A 26,742-nucleotide genomic window follows, 5' to 3' on the forward strand; every position below is an offset into this window, starting at 1 on the left:
AGGATAAGGAGTGCTCCAGTCTCTTAAGCACAGTCACACCTTGGATCAGGATGTACCCTGAGGTTATGCAACTTTCTTCCCTTTCCCCTCTCTCTCCCTCAGCCCCTCTTTCTCCTCCCTGCTTCTTTCCATGTACGTATGTACTTATGGATTTAATAACTCTTCTATTGCTCCTTATTTCTTCCTTTCCTTCTTTCTTGCCTGTATGCCACACAGCCCACTTATAAGCCCACTGCCTAGGACGGGGGAAAAAAGTTAAGATATTAACTTCTTCTATGGATGGGGGAAAAAAGTTAAGATATTAACTTCTTCTATTGTCACTGTTCCAGGAATACCTTCACTCTCCTAGATTTATTTATATGCTCAAATTTGAACTTGAAAGTAATTTAGGAGTTTGGGTAGGCCTTCTGGACACATAAAATGTTTGAATTGTAAAAATAAAGGAGGGAAGGACTGAAAAACAATAATTTATTATGGCAGAGAAAGAGAACTCTAGGTATCTTCCTGTGTTGACTCCCTACCTCCCCACCTCCTGTTTGCTTAAGATATAAACAACAATCAGATATTTTCACTATGAAGAACAACTATTTTACTTTAGTATTATGCTGGATTATTTACTTTAGAAAGTTTGTTGCAACTAGTTATCAATACCCCAAAGTTATGGAAATAGCTTCATTATATGAAGTTGGTCACTGCAATTTTATTTCTTTAAAATTATAAGGATGAAATATGTATATGAAATAATATTACTGAATTGTTTCAAAATAATATTGGAGAGGGTGCTTTCAAGATGGAAGAGGAGTAAGACGCGGATATCACCTTGCTCCCCACAAATACATCAAAACTATATCTACATGTGGAACAACTCCTACAGAACACCTACTGAACGCTGGCAGAAGGCCTCAGACTGGCCAAACGGGTCTTGGTACTCTGGCCCGGTGTCAGGCCTGAGCCTCTGAGGTGGGAGAGCCGAGTTCAGGACATTGGTCCGCCAGAGACCCCCCGGCCCCACATAGTATCAAACGATGAGAGCTCTCCCAGAGATCTCCATCTCAACGCTAAGACCCAGCTCCACTCAACGACCACCAAGTTACAGTGCTGGACACCCTATGCCAAACAATTAGCAAGACAGGAACACAACCACACCCATTAGCAGAGAGGCTGCCTAAAATCATAATAAGGTCACAAACACCGCAAAACACACCACCACACGCAGCCCTGCCCACCAGAAAGACAAGATCCAAACTCATCCACCAGAACACAGGCACCAGTCCCCTCCACCAGGAAGCCTACACAACCCACTGAAACAACCTTACCCACTGGGGGCAGACACCAAAAACGACAAGAACTACGACCCTGCAGCCAGCGAAAAGGAGACCCCAAACACAGTAAGTTAAGCAAGATGAGAAGACAGAGAAATACACAGCAGATGAAGGAGCAAGGTAAAAACCTACCAGACCAAACAATGAAGAGGAAATATGCAGTCTACCTGGAAAAGAATTCAGAGTAATGACAGTAAAGATGATCCAAAATCTTGCAAATAGAATGGAAAAATACAAGAAACGTTTAACAAGGACCTAGAAGAACTAAAGAGCAAACAAACAATGATGAACAACACAATACATGAAATTAAAAATCCTCTAGAAGGAATCAATAGCAGAATAACTGAGGCAGAGGAAGGCATAAGTGACCTGGAAGATAAAATAGTGGAAATAACTACTGCAGAGCAGAATAAAGAAAAAAGGATGAAAAGAATTGAGGACAATCTCAGAGACCTCTGGGACAACATTAAACGCACCAACATTCGAATTATAGGGGTCCCAGAAGAAGAAGAGAAAAAAAAAAAGGGACTGAGAAAATATTTGAAGAGATATAGTTGAAAACTTCCCTAATATGAGAAAGGAAATAGTCAATCAAGTCCAGGAAGCACAGAGAGTCCCATACAGAATAAATCCAAGGAGAAACACGCCAAGACATATAGTAATCAAACTGACAAAAATTAAAGACAAAGAAAAAATATTAAAAGCAGCAAGGGAAAAGCAACAATTAACATACAAGGGAATCCGCATAAGGTTAACAGCTGATCTTTCAGCAGAAACTGCAAGCCAGAAGGGAGTGGCAGGACATATTTAAAGTGATGAAAGGGAAAAACCTACAACCAACATTACTCTACCCAGCAAGGGTCTCATTCAGATTTGACGGAGAAATTAAAACCTTTACAGATAAGCAAACGATAAGAGAACTCAGCACCACCAAACGAGCTCTACAACAGATGCTAAAGGAACTTCTCTAAGTGGGAAACACAAGAGAAGAAAAGGATCTACAAACACGAACCCAAAACAATTAAGAAAATAGTCATAGGAGCATACATATCAAAAATTACCTTAAACGTGAATGGATTAAATGCTCCAACCAAAAGACACAGGCTTGCTGAATGGATACAAAAACAAGACCCATATATATGCTGTCTACAAGAGACCCACTTCAGACCTAGGGACACATACAGACTGCAAGTGAGGGGATAGAACAAGATATTCCATGCAAATGGAAATCAAAAGAAAGCTGGAGTAGCAATTCTCTTATCAGACAAAATAGACTTTAAAATAAAGACTATTACAAGAGACAAAGAAGGACACTACATAATGATCAAGGGATCAATCCAAGAAGAAGATATAACAATTGTAAATATTTATGCACCCCCCCCCCCATAGGATAACCTCAATATATAAGGTAAATGCTAACAGCCATAAAAGGGGAAATTGACACCTACACAACAATAGTAGTGGACTTTAACACCCCACTTTCACCAATGGACAGATCATCCAAAATGAAAAAAAATAAGGAAACATAAGCTTTAAATGACACATTAAACAAGATGGACTTAAATGATATTTATAGGACATTCCATCCAAAAACAGCAGATTACACTTTCTTCTCAAGTGCTCATGGAACATTCTCCAGGATAGATCATATCTTGGGTCACAAATCAAGCCTTGGTAAATTTAAGAAAATTGAAATCGTATCAAGTATCTTTTCCAACCACAGTGCTCTGAGACTAGATATCAATTACAGGAAAAAATCTGTAAAAAAGCAAACACATGGAGGCTAAACAATACACTACTAAATAACCAAGAGGTCACTGAAGGAATCAAAGAGGAAATCAAAAATACCTAGAGACAAACGACAATGAAACACAAAACCTATGGGATACAGCAAAAGCACTTCTAAGAGGGAAGTTTATAGCAATACAATCCTACCTCAAGAAACAAGAAAAATCTCAAATAAATAATCTAACCTTACACCTAAAGGAACTAGAGAAAGAAGAACAAACAAAACCCAAAGTTAGCAGAAGGAAAGAAATCATAAAGATCAGAGCAGAAATAAATGAAATAGAAACAAAGAAAACAATAGCAAAGATCAATAAAACTAAAAGCTGGTTCTTTGAGAACATAAACAAAATTGATAAACCTTTAGCCAGACTCATCAAGAAAAAAAGGGACAAGACTCAAATCAATAGAATTAGAAATGAAAAAGGAGAAGTAACAACTGACACTACAGAAATACAAAGGATCATGAGAGATTACTACAAGCAACTATATGCCAATAAATTGGACAACCTGGAAGAAATGGACACATTCTTAAAAAGCACAACCTTCCGACACTGAACTAGGAAGAAATAGAAAATATAAACAGACCAATCACAAGCAATGAAATTGAAACTGTGATTAAAAATCTTCCAACAAACAAAAGTCCAGGACCAGATGGCTTCACAGGTGAATTCTATCAAACACTTAGAGAAGAGCTAACACCCATCCTTCTCAAACTCTTCCAAAATATAGCAGAGGGAGGAAAACTCCCAAACTCATTGTAGGGGCCACCATCACCCTGATACGAAAACCAGACAAAGATGCCACAAAAAAAGAAAACTACAGGTCCATATCACTGATGGAAATAGATGCAAAAATCCTCAACAAAATACTAGCAAGCAGAGTCCAACAGCACATTAAAAGGATCATACACCATCATCAAGTGGGGTTTATCCCAGGAACGCAAGGTTTCTTCAGTATACGCAAATCAATCAATGTGATACACCATTTTAACAAACTGAAGGAGAAAAACCATATGATCACGTCAAAAGGTGCAGAAAAAGCTTTCGACAAATTTCAACACCCATTTACAATAAAAACCCTGCAGAAAGTAGGTATAGAGGGAACTTACCTCAACATAATAAAGGCCATATATGACAGACCCACAGCTAACATCGTTCTCAATGGTGAAAAATTGAAACCACTTCCACTAAGATCAGGAACAAGACAAGGTTGCCCACTCTCACCACTAATATTCAACATGGTTTTGGAAGTTTCAGCCACAGCAATCAGAGAAGAAAAAGAAATAAAAGGAATCCAAATTGGAAAAGAAGAAGTAAAATTGTCAGTTTGCAGATGACATGATACTATACATAGAGAATCCTAAAGAAGCTACCAGAAAACTACTAGAGCTAATCAATGAATTTGGTAGAGTAGCAAGATATAAAGTTAATGCACAGAAATCTCTTGCATTCCTATACACTAATGTGAAAAATCTAAAAGAGAAATTAAGGAAACACTCCCATTTACCACTGGAACAAAAAGAATAAAATACCTAGGAATAAACCTACCTAAGGAGACAAAAGACCTGTATGCAGAAAACTATAAGACACTGATGAAAGGAATTAAAGATGATATAAACAGATGGAGAGATACACCATGTTCTTGGATTGGAAGAATCAACATTGTGAAAATGACTATACTACCCAAAGCAATCTACAGATTCAATGCAATCCCTATCGAACTACCAAAGACATTTTTCACAGAACTGGAACAAAAAATTTTACAATTTGTATGGAAACACAAAAGACCCCGAACAGCCAAAGCCATCTTGAGAAAGAAAAATGGAGCTGGAGGAATCAGGCTCTCAGACTTCAGACTATACTACAAAGCTACAGTAATCAAGACAATATGGTACTGGCACAAAAACAGAAATATAGATCAATGGAACAGGATAAAAAGCCCAGAGATAAACCCATGCACATATGGTCACCTTATCTTTGATAAAGGAGGCAAGAATATACAATGGAGAAAAGATAGCCTCTTCAATAAGTGGTGCTGGGAAAACTGGAGAGCTACGTGTAAAAGAATGAAATTAGAACACTCCCTAACACCATACACAAAAATAAATTCAAAATGGATTAAAGACCTAAATGTAAGGCCAGACACGACACTATAAAACTCTTAGAGGAAAACATAGGCAGAACACTCTTTGACATAAATCACAGCAAGATCCTTTTTGACCCACCTCCTAGAGAAATGGAAATAAAACCAAAAATAAACAAATGGGAACTAATGAAACTTCAAAGCTTTTGCACAGCAAAGGAAACCATAAACAAGATGAAAAGAGAACCCTCAGAATGGGAGGAAATATTTGCAAACGAAGTGACTGACAAAGGATTAATCTCCAAAATATACAAGCAGTTCATAAAGCTCAATATCAAAACAACAAACAACCCAATCAAAAAATGGGCAGAAGACCTAAATAGACATTTCCTCAAAGAAGATATACATATTGCCAACAAACACATGAAAGGATGCTCAACATCACTAATCATTAGATAAATGCAAATCAAAACTACAATGAGGTATTACTTCACACCGGTCAGAATGGCCATCATCAAAAAACCTACAAACAATAAATGCTGGAGAGGGTGTGGAGAAAAGGGAACCCTCCTGCCCTGTTGGTGGGAATGTAAATTGATACAGCCATTATGGAGAACGGTATGGAGATTCCTCAAAAAAATAAAAATAGAACTACCATACGACCCAGCAATCCCACTACTGGGCATATACCCTGAGAAAACCATAATTCAGAAAGAGGCATGTAACACAATGTTCATTGCAGCTCTATTTACAACAGCCAGGACATGGAAACAACCTAAGTGTCCATCGACAGATGAATGGATAAAGAATATGTGGCACATATATACAATGGAATATTACTCAGCTATAAAAAGAAATGAAATTGAGTTATTTGTAGTGAGGTGGATGGACCTAGAGACTGTCATACAGAGGAAGTAAGTCAGAAAGAGAAAAACAAATACCGTATGCTAACCCATATAAATGGAATCTAAAAAAAAAGGTTCTGAAGAACCTAGGGGAAGGACAGGAATAAAGACACAGACAAAGAAAATGGACTTGAGGACACAGGAATGGGGAAGGGTAAGCTGGGATGAAGTGAGAGAGTGGCATGGACATATATACACTACCAAATGTAAAACAGATAGCTAGTGGGAAGCAGCTGCCTAGCACAGGGAGATCAGCTCGGTGCTTTGTGTCCACCTAGAGGGGTAGGATAGGGAGGGTGTGAGGGAGACGCAAGAGGGAGGAGATATGGGGGATTTATGTATATGTGTAGCTGATTCACTTTGTTATAAGGCGAAACTAACACACCATTGGAAAGCAATTATACTCCAGTAAAGATGTTTAAAATAATAATAATAATATTGCACAAGAGGATACAAAAATTCATGAAGTTGTAGATGTACGATTTGCATACTTTTTTATATGTTCATTAGACTTTATTAAAAAGTCTACATATAAAAAATAATAACAGAGGAGGAGAAGTTAAGAAGGGTGTAGTTAAAACAAGATTATCCATGAATTGGCAACTCATGGTGAGGTGGGTGGTGAGTACTATTCTATTTTTGTATGTGTTGCAACTTTTCATAATAAAAGATGCTATAAAATGTTACTTTAGAAACTTGAGCAACTTTAAGATTCAGATGCATGGTATAAAAGCAGTATATCTTTTAAATAAGACTTTGATTTAAGGTTTAGTGCATTAAAAATGAAAAATCAAATTTTCTTTGCAATTTTGTTGAAACTGACAATTTTTTCACAAAAAATTCTTGTCATAATTATGAAGGAAGACTCTATAAACTACGATGTATAGGTGTTGTAATTCTGGTGGAAAATTGTTCACATTCTGTCATACACTACAATAAATTTATGATTGTAAATAAGAGAAAGAAATAATAAAATCTAAGTGTCTCCTAAAAACACAGTCAATGAGTTGGTTCTGATATGAGTGAAACTAACAGTTCTAGTATATCATGGGAACTATGTATGGACATGTTTTGCATTAATTCTATTTTATTCATTCCCTCTCTATCTCTTAAGATTCAGTAATATTTATCAAGTACCGTGAGACAACCAGCAGCCCGAGAAAGATATATTAAATGCAGATTACATATTATATGCATTCCCCAACTTACAGAAGGGTTATGTTCTAAAAGTTTATCTGTAAATAAGCATTTTGGAACTCGTATCACATTTTCCCACTGAAACATTTTTATAAAAGGTAGTTAGGTCAATCAGGCCACCCCACAGAAATCTATAAAGTTCAAACTCACTGGACCTATTATATTTTACTGCAGCGCTGTGGGCTTTTTTTTTTTTTTCCAACTAACCACCTTGTACGACTATTTCTTTGATAAATGCAATAGGGATTCTAGGAATACTTCTCCTGTCAGAGGCTCTGTGTATACATACACACACACCCCTTACCTGGATCTATGTGCCAAAATGTTCCTTAGTTATCAGAGTATGCAGAGTGGAGCAGAGTTTAGATGAGGGGCTCTTGCATTTGAAGGCTGCAGGAAGTTGGGGTTCTAGAGCTTACTAAGGGGCAGTAGTCTTGGGAGGTTCTATGGTAACTGTTCCTACTGGGTGTCACAGATATAGGGCAGAGATGGGGGATTATAACTTCCACCAGGTTTATCTTCTAGAAAATCGTTTTTTAAAAAATTAGACACTTCCTAATAATCACTTTTAATATGAATTTTTTAAATGTTTATAAACTCAGAGCAAAATAAATTATAGGTTACTTTTGTGTACTTTCGCTACATCCTAAGCTATAACAATAATCTCTTCTCCCCGACTGGACAGACACAGGCCTCCCTCCACCCACCACAGGGAGAGGATGCCAGCAGGAGGTCCTGGAAACGAGTGTTTAATCTGAGGAGAGGGCTGCCTCTATTTGGGATCAACTTTTCTACCCCACTCAAAGGCAACTAGATTTCTTTGCTTTGAATATTTTTATGCCACAGAATGTTTTCCTGGATACAAGAAAAAGGTGTAAAAAGCCACAGAGATAAAATGACTTAATTTCATATGTAAACACTTTCTTATATGCCTATTAATTTGATAATTTGAAAGAAAAATACATAGGGATTCAATATTTACATAAAACTACCTATTCTATTATTTAGGCCTAATACCACATACAGTTTCTTTTTTCTTTTAAATTCAGAACTCCATGAACATGCTTCAATTATGCAGTGCTACCATACCATTATAAGATTGTAAATGCATTTTTATAAAGTCCAGGTCCAGAAATATGACACAACTTCCCAGATTCACTATAGAATCATATCAGAAATCAAGAGTTCCAGATTCTTCCCTGTCTCAAACTCAGCCGAGGTTTATTCCACTTGCCTGCATAGGTGTTGGCCTTGTTCAGGAGGTCCGTGCATGCGTGCATATCAGCGAAAGCCCGGATTCCTAAGCAGTTGACAGGGTGAAGCTGAGATTCCAAAAATTCACAGCAAGTCTTCTTCACATCCTGTAACTGTAACAGACCAGCTGCTGGGAGAAGTACCTATAACACACAAGTAAGTATGGTTAGGCAACTGGCTAGAAAAAGTTTCACTGTTCACTGTGTCTATAGAGGGCTTAGGGGTCCAGCCACAGCTCAAGATCTGCATCCAGACCCCAGCATCCCATACAAGAGTAATGTAACAATTATTTGCAAAAAGGGTGATGTCTCCTTCCATTCCCCATAATTTCTATGGAATCTTTCAAAGATCTCTTCTTGGTCACAAGAATATAAGAGATATCAGATCATATTAGATTAATGATTCTTTTCATAAGCAGAAACAAAATGTTCCTTTGAATTTTAAAAACATAAATTATTAGGCTGTTAGGGGGTGCTATGGTTCAGTGAAAATGGTTTTCTTCCCTTAGTTCAAGTAGTCATGAGCTTCAGTGATTTGTGGGGAAGGGGTGAGCACAGAGTAATATATGCCACAACAAAGCCTCATTCTGTTTTTCCACTGTCTCTGAGTAACACCACAAACTACTTTCCTTAGGGGGACAGAACAATTTAAAACTCAACAGTCTAACTACAATCAAACAGTTTCTCTTAAATGTAATATATGTGCTAAAAAAAACCCATAAAGAGTAATTGCCTAATAATAACTTTTTAATTTGTATTTTTATTTCAATAACTCCAAGAGATTTTGTATTAATTAGGTTATTCTTTGGGATTTAACCAGTATCTTTACTAGAAATACTACATCCAACACTACAACTGCTTTTCAAATAGGTCAATAATGGAAACATTCTTCCTTGTAAGTGAATTAGTATGATGCTATGTAAAGGACCATATTTGAAAATCAAATTGGAAAACTTCTTAAAAAAAACTTCATAAAACTTCATAAAAAAGAAGTTTGCAAGTCCTTCTATAAAAGCCAAAGGAAAAAAAAAAACTATCAGAATAGTCAATTTAAGAAAAGGTCACACTGGCATATTAGCGTAAAAAATAAATAAGATCTAAGTTCCTTCAGGAACTGACTTTCATATATGCCAAGCTGCAGCCCAAAGAGAAAAAGAGAAAAGAGATAGTAGTTTTGAATATCCTTTACAATCTTCCTAAATGTATGTAGTAAGTCCTAAATGCGGAAGAGAAAGAGTACATTCGTATCTTTCTGTAACACAAAACTACTCTATTTTCTTAAAGGAACCACAGCAGCTTTAACTCTCAGATCTAAAGGCTGTGGGCCCGCATGTACACAATCAAATGGTTATGAAGCAAGGACTAAGAGGACAACTCTTTGTGTTTTAGTCCAACTCCACCAACTAATGTTAGTTTTCTCTGAAAACAAGGAAACAGTATCTGGTGATAATGTCTTTTCCTTCTAAATTTAAGAAAAATAAAGTGTAAATAATTCTGTTTATAGCCGAATCTTTTGTATAATATATATAGTGTGTTTCATTATGTTATGGGAATGAATCTCCATGGAAGGCTTTAGTTGCTGACAATTTGCAAGTTGGAGTTTTTCTACACTGGTATAATTGTGCTCTGAAGTAACATAAAGTACATTCCAAGATGCTTAACTGTGCAGCCATTTAATTCAGCAAATACATATAGTTAAGTGGTCTTCAGCGTAAGATTCAATCTCTGTGAAATTTGCACAAATATCAATAGTAATGATCACCCACCTAATTAGCATTTTCCCAGAGACAACAAAGTATAATACAGTAGTACTCAAATTCCTTCGTAATACAGAAAGACAGGGATCCTTGAGGGGAAAAGCAGCCAAGCAGAAGCAGGTTCACTCACGCATTGTTGGTGGGTGTGTACACTGGTTCAACCTCCATGAAGAGCAATTTGTCTACTTAATCAAAATTACAAATGCACATATCCTCCAACCCAGCAATTTAACCTACAGATACACTAACATATGCACAAAAGCTCACACACACAAGACATTCATTAGAGCATTATTGTGGGTAATAGCAGAAGTTAGAAAAAAGCCTAAATGTCCACCGTAAGGAGACTGGTTAAACACTGGTGATCATCCATTCGATGGAACACTGCAACCACTCAAAAGAATGAGGAAACTATATGAATGGGAAAATTTCCAAGATATATTCTTAAGGGAAAAAAATCAGCAACTGGTTCATACTATGCTGACATACACATACACACCCATATTTATATACACATCCATCTAAAAAAGCAGCTATAGCAGACTTTAAAAAATTTATTTTGCTTCCTTGACTTCACCTTCATCACTACCAAGTCTAGACCTACCCTATCAGGAGACTGAAACTCATAAAACTGTAGAATCCCAGATCTGGAAAGGATATGGCAAGTCATGTAGGCCAGAGATATAAAAGTTATTTTAATTGTAGGCCACATGGCTAGAGATTCACATATAATTTTTTATTGATGGCAATGATGGGTCAAGTGGTTCCATGCCTGGCAAACATATATTAAGTACACCTTAAATGTTAGTAACGTGTAAAATGTATTTATTTATATTTTCCTTTTATCAGTAAATACTTCAAAAATGCCTCAGTTTTATGATGTAATTTTACTAGGATTAAACTTCAACAGCTCATAATTATTAAATAATTATATACAGCTTCAAAAACAATTAATAATTGGCCCAGGCTTACTAACATGATGAAAACAGGAAAGCAGCTGGGACCACACCAAATGCCCAGATTACTCTATGTATCAGACAACCAGCTAAAAAACCAACCAAACAAAACATGCTCAAATTACAGATGAACCATATCCCACAATCAGAACCAAACAGCTGGCGGCCTATGAGCTAGATGCCTTGGGATCAAATCAAATCAAACCTCCTGATTTGTCTGATGAAGAAACCAAATCCTAGAGAGGCCAAAAGATCTGACCAAGTTGCACAGAGCTAGTGATATAAAATTCACCAACTCTTTGATCTATTGTTCTTTCCACTACCTTGAGCCCCATCTGTAGATGCAGAATGGAAGTGCTTGTCTAATTTCTAAATCTGCAATGTTGCTCTTTTCAGAAGAGTAATGAAGACGAAAATCACTTCAACCGAATTCATGCTTCCGTTTACTGACTAATTACTGTGTCGGGCACTGTCTTAAGCACTTGACAGGCAACAACACCTCGTTACCCCCATTAGACACAACGAATGCAGAGGCTGGGAGAAGCTGGTAACTTGCCCAAGGTCACACACCTGGATGGGATAGCTTGAATCTGCTAGAAGAGCGGTATTAACCCAAGTGGGTATAATGCTTTTAGATAGCACAGACGAACATTCTCATGTTAATAGTTGGGAATACATCTTTAAAGTTACTGTCTATTTATTTCAATAAAATAAATTCTTAAGTAAATTTATGCAAAAACTGAGTCATTAAGTACTTAATAATATGAGCACTACAGAATATAGCAAATCATGAAGGTGGCACACTAATTACTGATTTGGGAGATCAGATTTAGTATCCTAATCTTTCAATATCTGATATCATTCTGGCTTCTGTGGTTTTTACGTATCGCTGAAAAGGAAGATGTGCTTTTTAATCTGTGGCGATCATAATCCCATGGCTTATTTTCTACAAAGTGGATTAACTGTACAGTTAGTAACAAATGTGGGAAACACCTATATTGTGAAGAGGTGGTTTCTTAATGTGCTATTCAGGTCACAAAAATATCTTGGCCATTATAATTAAGAGATCTGAAGAATAAATTTACGTCTCTAAAACTAATTTTCCTGAGCTCTCTAAAGAAGCAGTTGAATAGTGCTGCTTCATATATGAAATGGAAGTATATATATATATATATATATATATATATATATATATTTTTTAAAAGGGATAGCTTTATAACTTTGCCACGCAAAGCGGGACACAGCAGGCTCCTGCCTCAAAAAACTATGTGTCCCAACAAAGGAGGATTTGATAAGGCATTTTATAACAATACTTCCCAAGGGAGGGGCTGCTGACAAGATTACGGTGTATGCAGGGTCTCAGGTCCTTGGTCTCCTAATCTTTTTTAATTTTTTAATTTAATTTAATTTTTTTTTATACACCAGGTTCTTATTAGTGATCAATTTTATACACATCAGTGTACACATGTCAATGCCAATCGCCCAATTCATCACACCACCACCAACAAACCCCCCCGCGGCTTTCCCCATTTGGTGTCCATACGTTTGTTCTCTAAATCTGTGTCTCAATTTCTGCCCTGCAAACTGGCTCATCTGTACCATTTTTCTAGGTTCAACATATATGCATTAATACACGATATTTGTTTTTCCCTTTCTGACTTACTGCACTCTGTATGACAGTCTCTAGATCCATCCACGTCTCTACAAATGAACCAATTTCATTCCTCTTTATGGCTGAGTAATATTCCATTGTATATACGTACCACTTCTTCTTTAACCATTCCTCTGTCGATGGGCATTTAGGTTGCTTCCATAACCTGGCTATTGTAAATAGTGCTGCAATGAACATTAGGCTGCATGTGTCTTTTTGAATTATGGTTTTCTCTGGGTATATGCCCAATAGTGGGATTGCTGGATCATATGGTAATTCTATTTTTAGTTTCTTGAGGAAACTGCATACTGTTCTCTGTAGTGGCTGTATCAATTTACATTCCCACCAACAGTGCAAGAGGGTTCCCTTTTCTCCACACCCTCTCCAGCATTTGTTGTTTGTACATTTTCTGATGATGCCCATTCTAACTGGTGTGAGGTGATACCTCATTGTAGTTTTGATTTGCATTTCTCTAATAATTAGTGATGTTGAGCAGCTTTTCATGTGCTTCTTGGCCATCTGTATGTCTTCATTGGAGAAATGTCTATTTAGGTCTTCTGCCCGTTTTTGGATTGGGTTGTTTGTTTTTTTAATATTGAGCTGCATGAGCTGTTTATATATTTTGGAGATTAAAACTTTGTCCATTGATTTGTTTCCGAATATTTTCTCGCATTCTGAGGGTTGTCTTTTTGTCTAGTTTATGGTTTGCTTTGCTGTGCAAAAGCTTTGAAGTTTCATTAGGTCCCGTTTGTTTATTTTTGTTTTTATTTCCATTACTTTAGGAGATGGATCAAAAAAGATCTTGCTGTGCTTTACGTCAAAGAGTGTTCTTCCTATGTTTTCCTCTAAGAGTTTTATAGTGTCTGGTCTTACATTTAGGTCTCTAATCCATTTTGACTTTACTTTTGTGTATGGTGTTAGGGAGTGTTCTAATTTCATTCTTTTACATGTAGCTGTCCAGTTTTCCCAGCACCACTTATTGAAGACACTGTCTTTTCTCCATTGTATATCCTTGCCTCCTTTGTCATAGATGAGTTGACCATAGGTGAGTGGGTTTATCTCTGGGCTTTCTATCCTGTTCCATTGATCTATGTTTCTGTTTTTGTGTCAGTACCATATTGTCTTGATTACTGTAGCTTTGTAGTATAGTCTGAAGTCATGGAGTCTGATTCCTCCAGCTCTGTTTTTTTCCCTCAAGACTGCTTTGGCTATTTGGGGTCTTTTGTGTCTCCATATAAATTTTAAGATTTTTGTTCTAGTTCCTTAAAAAATGCCATTGGTAATTTGATAGGGATCGCATTGAATCTGTAGATTGCTTTGAGTAGTATAGTCATTTTCACAATATTGATTCTTCCAATCCAAGAACATGGTATATCTCTCCATCTGTTGGTATCATCTTTAATTTCTTTCATCAGTGTCTTATAGTTTTCTGCATACAGGTTTTTTGTCTCCTTAGGTAGGTTTATTCCTAGGTATATTATTCTTTTTGTTGCAATGGTAAATGGGACTGTTTCCTTAATTTCTCTTCCAGATTTTTGATCATTAGTGTATAGGAATGCAAGAGATTTCTGGGCATTAACTCTGTACCCTGCAACTTTACCAAATTCATTGATTAGCTCTAGTAGTTTTCTGGTGGCATCTTTAGGATTCTCCATGTATAGTATCATGTCGTCTGCAAACAGTGACAGTTTCACTTCTTCTTTTCCAATTTATATTCCTTTTATTTCTTTATCTTCTCTGACTGCCACAGCTAGGACTTCCAAAACTATGTTGAATAATAGTGGTGAGAGTGGACATCCTTGTCTTGTTCTTGATCTTAGAGGAAATGTTTTCAGTTTTTCACCATTGAGAATGATGTTTGCTGTGGGTCTGTCATATATGACCTTTATTATGTTGAGGTAGGCTCCGTCTATGCCCACTTTCTGGAGAGTTTTTATCATAAATGGGTGTTGAATTTTGTCAAAAGCTTTTTCTGCATCTATGGAGATGATCATATAGTTTTTATTCTTCAATTTCTTAATATGGTATATCACATTGATTGATTTGCGTACACTGAAGAATCCTTGCATCCCTGGGATAAATCCCACTTGATCATGGTGTATGATCCTTTAATGCGTTGTTGGATTCTGTTTGCTAGTATTTTGTTGAGGATTTTTGCATCTATATTCATCAGTGATATTGGTCTGTAATTTTATTTTCTTGTAGTATCTTTGTCTGGTTTTGGTATCAGGGTGATGGTGGCCTCATAGAATGAGTTTGGGAGTGTTCCTTCCTCTGCAATTTTCTGGAAGAGTTTGAGAAGGATGGGTGTTAGCTCTTCTCTAAACGTTTGATAGAATTCACGTGTGAAGCCATCTGGTCCTGGACTTTTGTTTGTTGGAAGATTTTTCATCACAGTTTCAATTTCATTACCTGTGATTGGTCTGTTTATATTTTCTATTTCTTCCTGGTTCAGTCTTGGAAGGTTATACCTTTCTAAGAATTTGTCCATTTCTTCCAGGCTGTCCATTTTATTGGCATAGAGTTGCTTGTAGTAGTCTCTTAGGATGCTTTGTATTTCTGTGGTGTCTGTTGTAACTTCTCCTTTTTAATTTCTAATTTTATTGATTTGAGTCCTCTCCCTCTTTTTCTTGATGAGTCTGGCTAAAGTTTTATCAATTTTGTTTATGTTCTCAAAGAACCAGCTTTTAGTTTTATTGATCTTTGCAACTGTTTTCTTTGTTTCTATTTCATTTATATCTGCTCTGATCTTTATGATTTCTTTCCTTCTGCTAACTTTGGGTTTTGTTTGTTCTTCTTTCTCTAGTTCCTTTAGGTGTAAGGTTAGATTTTTTTGTTTGAGATTTTTCTTGTTTCTTGAGGTAGGTCTGTATAGCTATAAACGTCCCTCTTAGAACTGCTTTTGCTGCATCCCATAGGTTTTGGACATTCGTGTTTTCACTGTCATTTGTCCCTAGGTATTTTCTGATTTCGTCTTTGATTTCTTCAGTGATCTCTTGGTTATTCAGTAATGAACTGTTTGGCCTCCATGTGTTTGTGTTTTTTACGTTTTTCCCCCTGTAATTCACTTTTAATCTCATAGCATTGTGGTCAGAAAAGATGCTTGATATGATTTCAATTTTCTTAAATTTACTGAGGCTTGATTTGTGACCCAAGATGTGATCTATCGTGGAGGATGTTCCATGCGCACTTGAGAAGAAAGTGTAATCTGCTGGTTTTGGATGGAATGTCCTATAAATATCAATTAAATCTATCTGGTCTATTGTGTCGTTTAAAGCTTCTGTTTCCTTATTAATTTTCGCTTTGGATGATCTGTCCATTGGTGTAAGTGAGGTGTTAAAGTCCCCCACTATTATTATGTTACTGTCGATTTCCTCTTTTATAGCTGTTAGCAGTTGCCTTATGTATTGAGGTGCTCCTATGTTGGGTGCATATAGATTTATAATTGTTATATCTTCTTCTTGGATTGATCCCTTGATCATTATGTAGTGTCCTGCCTTTTCTCTTGTAACATTCTTTATTTTAAAGTCTATTTTATCTGATATGAGTATTGCTACTCCAGCTTTCTTTTGATTTCCATTTGCATGGAATATCTTTTTCCATCCCCTCACTTTCAGTCTGTATGTGTCCCTAGGTCTCAAGTGGGTCTCTTGTAGATAGCATATATATGGGTCTTGTTTTTGTATCCATTCAGCAAGCCTGTGTCTTTTGGTTGGAGCATTTAATCCATTCACGTTTAAGGTAATTTTTGATGTGTATGCTCCTATGACTATTTTCTTAATTGTTTTGGGTTCGTGTTTGTAGGTCCTTTTCTTCTCTTGTGTTTCCCACTTAGAGAAGTTCCTTTAGCATCTGTTGTAGAGCTGGTTTGGTGGTGCTGAATTCTCTTAAGTTTTGCTTGTCTGTAAACCTTTTGGTTTCTCCATCGAATCTGAATGAGATCCTTGCTGGGTAGAGTAATCTTGGTTGTAGGTTCTTCCCTTTCGTCACTTTAAGTATATCTTGCCACTCCCTTCTGGCTTGTAGAGTTTCTGCTGAGAAATCAGCTGTTAACCTTATGGGAGTTCCCTTGTAAGTTATTTGTCGTTTTTCCCTTGCTGCTTTCAATAATTTTTCTTTGTCTTTAATTTTTGCCAATTTGATTACTATGTGTCTCAGCGTGTTTCTCCTTGGGTTTATCCTGTATGGGACTCACTGAGCTTCCTGGACTTAGGTGGCTATTTCCTTTCCCATGTTAGGGAAGTTTTCGCCTATAATCTCTTCAAATATTTTATCTGGTCCTTTCTCTCTCTCTTCTCCTTCTGGAACCCTTATAATGCGAATGTTGGTTCGTTTAATGTTGTCCGAGAGGTCTCTTAAGCTGTCTTCATTTCTTTTCATTCTTTTTTCTTTATTCTGTTCCGCAGCAGTGAATTCCACCATTCTGTCTTCCAGGTCACTTACCCGTTCTTCTGCCTCAGTTATTCTGCTATTGATTCCTTCTAGTGTAGTTTTCATTTCAGTTATTGTATTGTTCATCTCTGTTTGTTTGTTCTTTAATTCTTCTAGGTCTTTGTTACACATTTCTTGTACCTTCTTAATCTTTGCCTCCATTCTTTTTCCGAGGGCCTGCATCATCTTCACTATCATTATTCTGAATTTTTTTTCTGGAAGCTTGCCTATCTCCACTTCATTCAGTTTTTTTTCTAGGGTTTTAACTTGTTCCTTCATCTGGTACATAGCCCTTTGCCATTTCATCTTGTCTATCTTTCTGTGAATCTGGTTTTTGTTCCACAGGCTGCGGGACTGTAGTTCTTCTTGCTTCTGCTGTCTGCCCTCTGGTGGATGAGGCTATCTAAGAGGTTTGTGCAAGTTTCCTGAAGGGAGGGACTGGTGGTGGGTAGAGCTGACTGCTGCTCTGGTGGGCAGAGCTCAGTAAACTTTAATCCGCTTGACTGCTGATGGGTGCGGCTGGGTTCCCTCCTTGTTGGTTGTTTGGCCTGAGGCAACCCAACACTGGAGCCTACCTGGGCTCTTTGGTGAGGCTAATGGCAGACTCTGGGAGGGCTCACGCCAAGGAGTACTTCCCAGAAGTTCTGCTGACAGTGTCCTTGTCCCCACGGTGAGCCACAGTCAACTCCCGCCTCTGCAGGAGAGCCTCCAACACTAGCAGGTAGGTCTGGTTCAGTCTCCCCTGGGGTCACTGCTCCTTCCCCTGGGTCCTGATGCACACACTACTTTGTGTGTGCTCTCCAAGAGTGGAGTCTCTGTTTCCCCCAGTCCTGTCAAAGTCCTGCAATCAAATCCCACTAGCCTTCAAAGTCTGATTCTCTAGGAATTTCTCCTCCCGTTGCCGGACCCCCAGGTTGGGAAGCCTGACGTGGGGCTCAGAAGCTTCACTCCAGTGGGTGGACTTCTGTGGTATAAGTGTTCTCCAGTCTGTGAGTCACCCACCCAACAGTTATGGGATTTGATTTTACTGTGATTGCGCCACTCCTACCATCTTATTGTGGTTTCTCCTTTGTCTTTGGATGTGGGGTATCTTGTTTGGTGAGTTCCAGTGTCTTCTTGTCGGTGTTCGTCCAGCAGCTAGTTGTGATTCTGGTGTTCTCACAAGAGGGAGTGAGAGCACGTCCTTCTACTCCGCCATCTTGGTTCAGGTCGAAATGGAAGCATATTGATACAATAAACCTTCATAGCCACAAAGCACTGTGATCTAATGGAAAATTTCCATTTGTTTCCTTTTCAATATGCTTCACTAGTATTAACTCTGAGATTGATTTTAAAAATCCTAAGGCACTCTAAGATCCTGAAGTGTATTCCAAAATGTCAAAGAAAAAGCAATTATATTGGCAATATAGTCTGAATGTTAATGATATATTCTAAGAATCTAAAAGTGATTAATTCCCATACAGTGTATATACTGAGAGAGGACCACATTCCAAAAGCTAAAACATCTCTCTTGGGTATGCCAAGCCCTAAGAAAAAATGTAAAGTAGGCAGTTTGTCTTGGGGCTGGCCCTCACCACTCCTTCCTACAGACTCCTCCTACGTTTCCCCCTGAGTTCTATTCCATCAACCCTGATGCTCTCCACTCAGACCCTGGTGCTCTCACCAGGGTCTCCGTTCCTGCAGGTCACTACTAACAGCATCGCTCCATTTCATTTGCTTTGTAACACTCAGCAATGTCAGAATCAATCTTTACGTATCTGCTCCCACATTGACTCTCTCTATCCCTGCAAGAGAACATATACTCGGAGACAGCAGTCACATCTGTTCTACCCTCTGTTGTATCCTCAGGTAGCAGCAGAATATATAGGTGCTTAATAAATAAATCAACCTGAAAGTAAATTAATTTGTTACTCTGGTGGGTATTTGTATTTTAAGAGATACAATTTTGGATGTCTTTTGACCCAGAAATACTATTCTAAAATGTATATGGGACACTTGTGTCCTACTGCAAATCCTCTCAGTCCCACCTCTTGTTCAAGCTACCACTGCAACAACCAAGTGCAAGCAGGACTTGATCACCTGTGTGAAGATGTAACTTAACAGTACCTCACCCCAACCCCTACCATACCTGTCTTTGGCTGCCTACTGGGGGGGGGCACTAAGGGACCCACACCTGCACAACCTGGAAGCACAGGGGAAACAATGCTTGTGGGACCACCTTGGACCAGTGGAGAATGGTTCAAAGGAAGATGACACATAAATGCTTCCCCATTTTCTTCCCCAAGCAGATAGCTCTGAGACACATTTCATAAGGCTCCTCAAAACGTCCTGGTGAAAATAAACATGTCACATTTATATCTATACCACATTTTGAAATGGTTTTCCCTCCTTTTCAATTCAAATCCCCCATTTACTCACTGTCACTCTCTTGGATCACTTTCTAAATAAACTAACTGCCCAAAAGCTTTGCTTTCGGGGGAATCCCAGTCTATTATACTACACATGGAACCAACTGTGAATGTGGATATATTTAGTTATAATATTAATTACAGTGCTGTTTATAATATTGAAAATTGAAAAGAACTTACATGTCCAATAACAATGGGTAGATAATGCAAATTCTATATTATCAATAAAATTGAATACTTTGTAAGCACAGATGTCCCTCGGTTTCCACTGGGGACTGGTTTCAGGACCCTCCAAGGATACCAAAATCCACAGATGCTCAAGTCCCTTACATAAAATGGTGTAGTATTTGCGTATAACCTACACATATCCTCCTATATACTTCAGATCATCTATAGATTAATTATAATACCTAATACAATGTAAATGTTATGTAAATAGCTGTAAATACAATTTAAATGCTATGTGAATAGTTACCAGCACACAGCTTTTTGGAACTTCCTGGAATTTTTTTATTTTAATATTTTTAACCTCTGGTTGGTTGAATCCGCACATGTGGAACCTGAAGATATGGAGGGCCCACTGAATTAAAAGAGATATAGTAGATAAATAGTTAATGACTAGGAAGAATGTTCCTAATATATTTCGTATAAAAAGCTAATTTCTAAACAGTCCTCTTTTTCGTAAGCACACATACACATAAACACAGAGACAGTACTAGAGGAATATTCCACAATTGTTAATGAGGATGTTCTCTCTGGTTAACAGTGGTATGGAGGCTTTCTATTTTCTTCTTTTTATTTGTATTTTCTAAATTTTCAATCATGAATATGCACCATTTAAATGGTCACATATTATTCTAAAGGAAGTCAGGGAGAAGCAAGTAAAGAAATGCCTTTCTGGACCTCTAGAATTCTAGCCAATACAGCAATGGTAAGTGAGCTGTTTATTTAGTGACTATCACCCACCATTCACCATAAACTGCCTCAGTTTGGCCTGTCCTCTGAGTACCATGAAGCTGAAAGGCCTTTAGTCATAAAGCTAGTGCTTTGTAGAACAGTAAGAGATTCTACACATTCCTCTTCTTGTTCATGTGAATAGCAATCTCTTTAAGTGCTCGGAGAAACATGAAGTAAAAGAACATGCCAGCTGATTAAATAAACTTAACTCCATATGTTATCATTTTGTTAAACAGAAAAAAAATTTTCCATCTAGATATGTTGATTTCCAACATATGGAGATACATAAAGCCTAAACATTTTATACTGTGGAGATGTTTTCTGCAATGAACAAAGAAGTTGGGGGAAAGCTACCGCTGACTCCTGAAGACAAGTAGAACACTTGGCACGGAAGACACCCGAGCCAAACAATGAGCACCCATATGACACTCTTACACCAGCTGCACATTTTAAAGTAAGAAGCTTTCATCCTACTTCACGTTGTCTGACAAGCCAAATTACATATAAGATGTTTCACTTAGACAAGTACACTCCTTCTGCTTGGCTATTAGGATCTGTAGCTTATTTTCAGCTTGGGTACTTACTCCACAGGGGGAAATAATTTATGTAGTAAATCTTTTAAATCCTAAGCCATTAGCAGGGTGTTTATTAGAAGATACTACCATGGCGTCTGATTATTCCACAGATGTAAGATTTCCAGATGTCTAGGAAAACATGCAAACACAATGCTCACAGCTCAGTCCCTATTAACGTTACAGTCAGTGTACTGCTAAAAAGCAAATTTTTATTAATTTCCCAGCCATCTTATATCAGAAGCACCTGTTTATTTAAAGTGGCAGGGCCTTGTGTGCCAGGAATGACGTGAAAACATGTAAACAGCTGTCTGAAGTACAAGAGCAGAGGGTAGAAATTATCCCCAAAGTTAAAGAAGCTATATGTTGTTAGACTAAAAAAGCCTCATTATGAAATATAACCTATAACTTTCATTAGCATATGTCTTCTAAAATCCGCATTTAGTCCCCAATTTATAAATAAGTCATGTTCCACAAGTTTATTTTTTCAACTGGCTACATGACACTCATTGCACATTTACTCATAGAAACAGTATTAAAAATAGTTATAAACCACAATAGCAATGAACATATTACTACTTGACTGCTATGACCCCAGGGGGCAGTGGGTGCAGAGAAGGAAGAAGAAAGTTTCCTTCCTCTTTCTGGGATGTAGGCCTGGCCGGGGACAGAGTTTTGAAATAGGAAGTGTTTGTCGTTGGCATCTCGCCACCTCATTCGCACTTCTACATCTCAAAGCCCTAAAGCTGGGCCACAGGCAGCCAGTTCTCTGTGCTGTGTACCCAGCTATGATTCTCCACCCAGATCTGCCTTTCCTGCTAAGTGTTTCATCCTCTAAATACACCTATCTCACCTCCCCCTCTGAACACCCTCCCCCCCCACCCAAGCTCCATCCCTTGGGATAGCTACTGCCAGCAGGGTCAAAAGGAAAGCCATCTTATTATTAATTCATATTAAAAGTTAATAACACATCACCTTCCAGGACAAATTCCTTCCAGAGATATTTAAAGTTTTAAAAGAGGCTGACTCTTAAGCAGAACACGTCTGTAATTGATGTGATTTCCAATGATATAATAAATGAAGGAGAAAGGCAAAGGTAGCACTGAAAGTAGAAATATGGGGGCAATATGGCTTTCAGGCAGGATGAAAGCCCCCTCTCCTATATTACCCTTTTTACAGCTGCTTCTTCCATTATTTTTAACCCAAGTTTTCTCTAAAGTCTCCAACTTAGTCAACAGTGGCTCAAATGTACAATGAAGACAGCACCTACCTTGCAGAGTTGTTGAAAAAATTTAAAAAGTTGGTCAACCATTCAACACAGTGCCTGGCACATGACCAGAGTAGCACATTAGCGCTAATTCAAGGCTTTTGTTCTTAGTTTGAACATTCAATCCCATTACAATGAAATGCCACGATTTCCTTTCTCCCTCACAAGATGACGTTCTATGCCAGATCATTCACAATAAGCATAAGGTTGCTTTCTTTTTGCATCAAATATTCTAAAAGTAAAAGATATAATCAGGGACAATTTGGAAAAGAACAAACACAACATACAAAAATAGAAAATATATTTGATACCTCACTAATTATCAAATAAATATAAATTAAAATAAGAGCATTTTATGACTACTGATTAAAAAAATTAACATCAAACATTCAGGTCAAGGTACAGTAGGCCTTGGCCCCTAGCACATTTTTGCCGTCGCTGTAAACTAGTCAGCTCTCTTAGAAAGGAAACAGGCAACATTCATAAAGAGCTACCAAAAAATATAAAAGTTTAAAGCCTTTGACCCTGAAAGTATGTTCTGGGAATGTACCTTGAGAAAATAGTTCAAAGAATGAAACAGGCTACATCCATGAATTCTACTTTAGCATTACTTATAAGAGTAGGGAAAAAAACAGAAACAACTAAAGATTGAACAGTATGACAATTAACTAAATTATGTTACACTCACATAATGAAATATTATAATCAATGACAATGAAAACTAATAATGGTTGAAAAAACTAATATTTCTAAAATGTTTGCAATAAGATACAATCATATAAAATTAAGTGAATACACAGCTTTAACCTATATTCATACTAGAAAAAGTTTAATGGACATCAATCACGTTCCTTTGATCTCAAGGAACTTGATTAGTAAGACAATGTTGAACAAACAAAACACCTGAACATTCCCACAGGTTTCATTTTTCCTAACACATAGTGGACATAAGTAAAGAAAGTGGTCCATGGATCCTTCAATGACAGCTCGCCTCCTTGCCCTTGCATCCATCAGTTCCATAGCTGGAAGCTTTAGGTCTGAATCTAATCTTATCTCTAAGCAGAGAGAACATCGGGGCTCTAATTAAGCAGTTCAACCCAGTGGGCACTAATTTATCCCCACACTGATGTGGCCCTGGGCCCTGTGATGCTCTGCTCCCCAGACCCAGTTCCAGCCCACATGCCCCCCTAACTAGGTCCCTTCTCCCAGTGGACCCTACTTTACTGTGTACTGACCACTTCTCCGAGAAACCAAAATCGTGCCCCTGAGTCCCTGCCCAGAAAATACAAATGTCTGTTCCCAGGTCCCCTTCCTCCTGTCCTGCCAGGACCTCCTGCCTGGCTCAGCCTCTATTCATCAAACAGGGCCAACCTATCCTATGGGCATTCCCTCATTATTCATTTGACAAACGTTTATTCAGCTTCTAATTAATACCAACCACTAGTCTAGGTTCTGGGGATTTGGGAGTGAACAAAATGAACAAATATACCAGTCATCCTAGAGCCTGGATTCTAAAAGGTAGTGCTTACGTTTGGTAGGGGCATGTGGAGTTTCCATCATCTGAGTGCTCCTGCCCTTCACAGTGGTCTCTGGATCACAAAGTCTAAAGTTCACAGGCATGAGAGTACTCAGGAGCTGTAGACATTAATCCCCAATCTGTCACTTAGTTCCTGTAAAGCCTCAGGGGCAGAATGGAGTTAGTGTGTAAAGAATGGAGAATGGAAACTCTACCACAAGCTCTAGAGTTAGAGAGCTCTGGCCTTGAAGGCTGGATAAGCTCCATACTCACTGTATCACTATAGTCACTTAGCCCCTCAGAGCTAGAATTCTCTGATTTGTAAAAAAAAAAAAATAACCCTCTGTCCAGGATGTTACAAAGACTAAATGAGGTCAGCATTTAGCAAAGTAATTGAAACACAGAAGGCAGGTAGTCCCTTCTTCTAACAAGAATATTTTATTCTATTTCTCCTATCATTAATCAGAATTAATCCATTTTAATCTCCTCTCCTTTAGTCTCTCCTCTCTATAATCACTACAAATCAAAAAACATGACTGCTGGTCTCTCGACAAACTAAACATACATTTTACTTCTAGAGGTCAAAATTCCCTTCTGTATCTCCATCAGATCCTCTAAGATTCTTCCTTTTCACAACCTCAGAATTTCACAAATAACTACCTTCATAACCAGAATTTAAGCTGGTTAGATCCAGGTTGTGAGGTTAAGGGATTGACCCACTGTCTAAAGAAGAAAATAGAGACTGACAAGTGCCATCAGTGGGCCTCAAAAATATATATATTTTTTAAATAAAATAAAAACAGGCAAGTTTAAGGCCAAGATTATCAGTTAACTCAAAGAACAGAAGTAAGATATACATCTCTTAATACAGGGGACTAAGGACACCTCTGACTTTTCAAAGGTGTTGCATGGATATATTTACAACTATGGATGATAATCACCAAATTAACTGCCAAATATAATTGTCAAAATAGTTCATATTCATTATCTCCCTTTTGTGTCAGTCATCTGGTCTAAGCACAAATAGGATTGGATTAAACTTTCATTCAAACATGTCTGAAAACCAGAAATTTTTTAAATGAAGGAAAAAAGAAAATTCCTGATATGATCAATTTGAGAGATCCTTTACCAAGGGTTCATTATTCTTCCACCAACAAATATTTCTTCCTTGTTCCAAAATCTGTAATGTTGATAAAAATGGGAGAGTCTTTATCCAACCATCATTGTTCAGTAGGTATCATAGAATAGTTAATGGGGAACAACTTTACATGCGTAATAGAATGAGTAAGGCCTTAAGCAAGATCTCTATTTTAAAGAAAAAAATTGGGTCATGTGAGGGCACAGTATGACTCAGTTACATCCTACACCCTCCTCTTCCTCTCTTTCTCTTTCTGTCCTCTCCCTCCTCTCGCCCTTTTTGTCCATGCCTATTCCTTTTCCATCTTCTTTCTAAATTGCTTTATATTATTCAGAGGACCCCACAGATTACCAAATTTATTTCAATGGGATTTTTTTCAAGGCTGAAGAGACTGCTAATAATTTTTAAAGATTTTTTTTTGTAAATATAATGCTAAATCAAAACAGACATATATGCATGTGCATATGTGCACACTCTCTCTCTCTCTCTCTCATACACACAAACACACACACACATCATACACTCTTACTCCTTAGACAAATAGCTCTTTTCAGGTACATGTTATTTTTCATCAGAAATTATTCTGTATTCTCTCCTCTCAACCTTGTCTGCAATCAATATTCATACATCATCTCTCAACTTTCTTTCTCAAAGCCTAGACTTAACATAAAAAAGAGATTGTAAGATAAAATCAAATTATTGCTGGAGAATGAAAAGTGAGAAAATACATGATAAGAAAACACACGTTAGGCAAAACAAAGAAAAAGAAAAAAAAATCATATTTAATAGGCAATTAAATAAGTTCATCCATCTTAATAACAGCCTCTACCTGACCCCAACTAGATCTTAATTATAGTGTGTTATTGTTAATGTCTCTTATCAAAGTGCTTTAAGTTTTCTTCATAACAGTCAAAAACTTTAGACATATGTTCTTCAACATGGTAAATTGCAGTAAATCCACACAAAGGAGTACTCAGCATATTTATAAAGAAGAACAAACTACTGGAACATGTGATAACATACGTGAATCTCACAAATGTTATGTTGTGCCAAAAAAGTCAGCCTCAGAAGAATACATTCTGTGTGGTTCTATTTATATGAAGTTCAAGAGGCAAAACTAATATACTACAATAGAGATCATATCACCCTCGAGTTAGGGTGAGGGATTTACAGGGAAGGGGCTTGAAGTTATAAATGTTCAATATCTTGATTTGGGTGGGGTTAACAGGTGTATGCACTTGTTAACACTTAGCAAACTGAACAGTTAAAATCTATAGAATGTAAACTACAGCCCACCAGGTGGGGGTAAACGATTGCTTTAAGCTAACACTGAGATTAACCAGAGGTCAGTGGAAGGCCTTTATAAATAATGAAACAAAATTTTTAATGGAAAATAATAATCCTATCCGATAGAATCCTAAATAAGAAAATGACCCCCCCCAAAAAATCAAACGTACTTACATGACCAAATTTGTACACTTGTCATCATAAAGTTAATTTAAAACAGCAGCTTCTGAAAACATGTTAGTGATACAGCTATAC

At 37.4% G+C, this 26,742-nt stretch overlaps 1 protein-coding gene across 7 annotated transcripts in view; it reads right to left on the bottom strand.

Annotated features, from left to right (window-relative positions):
- Positions 1-26,742, bottom strand: part of KLHL2 (kelch like family member 2) — a 128,105-nt gene that overhangs the window by 48,115 nt on the left and 53,248 nt on the right. For 6 of the 7 annotated variants that reach the window (XR_014264167.1, XR_014264168.1, XM_082463643.1 and 3 more), the window contains one exon: positions 8,529-8,691. Coding sequence is in view for 5 of the 7 variants with exons in the window: in XM_082463643.1 (XP_082319769.1) it covers positions 8,529-8,691 (163 nt within the window). In the remaining 2 variants the exon portion in view is untranslated. Of the gene's footprint in view, positions 1-8,528; positions 8,692-22,549; positions 22,723-26,742 lie in introns of those variants that run through there. The other variant, XM_082463645.1, reaches the window with a different exon arrangement.

This window comes from Balaenoptera physalus (assembly GCF_965194825.1).
Source record: "Balaenoptera physalus genome assembly, chromosome: 5".
NCBI classification, from domain to species: Eukaryota; Metazoa; Chordata; class Mammalia; order Artiodactyla; family Balaenopteridae; genus Balaenoptera; species Balaenoptera physalus.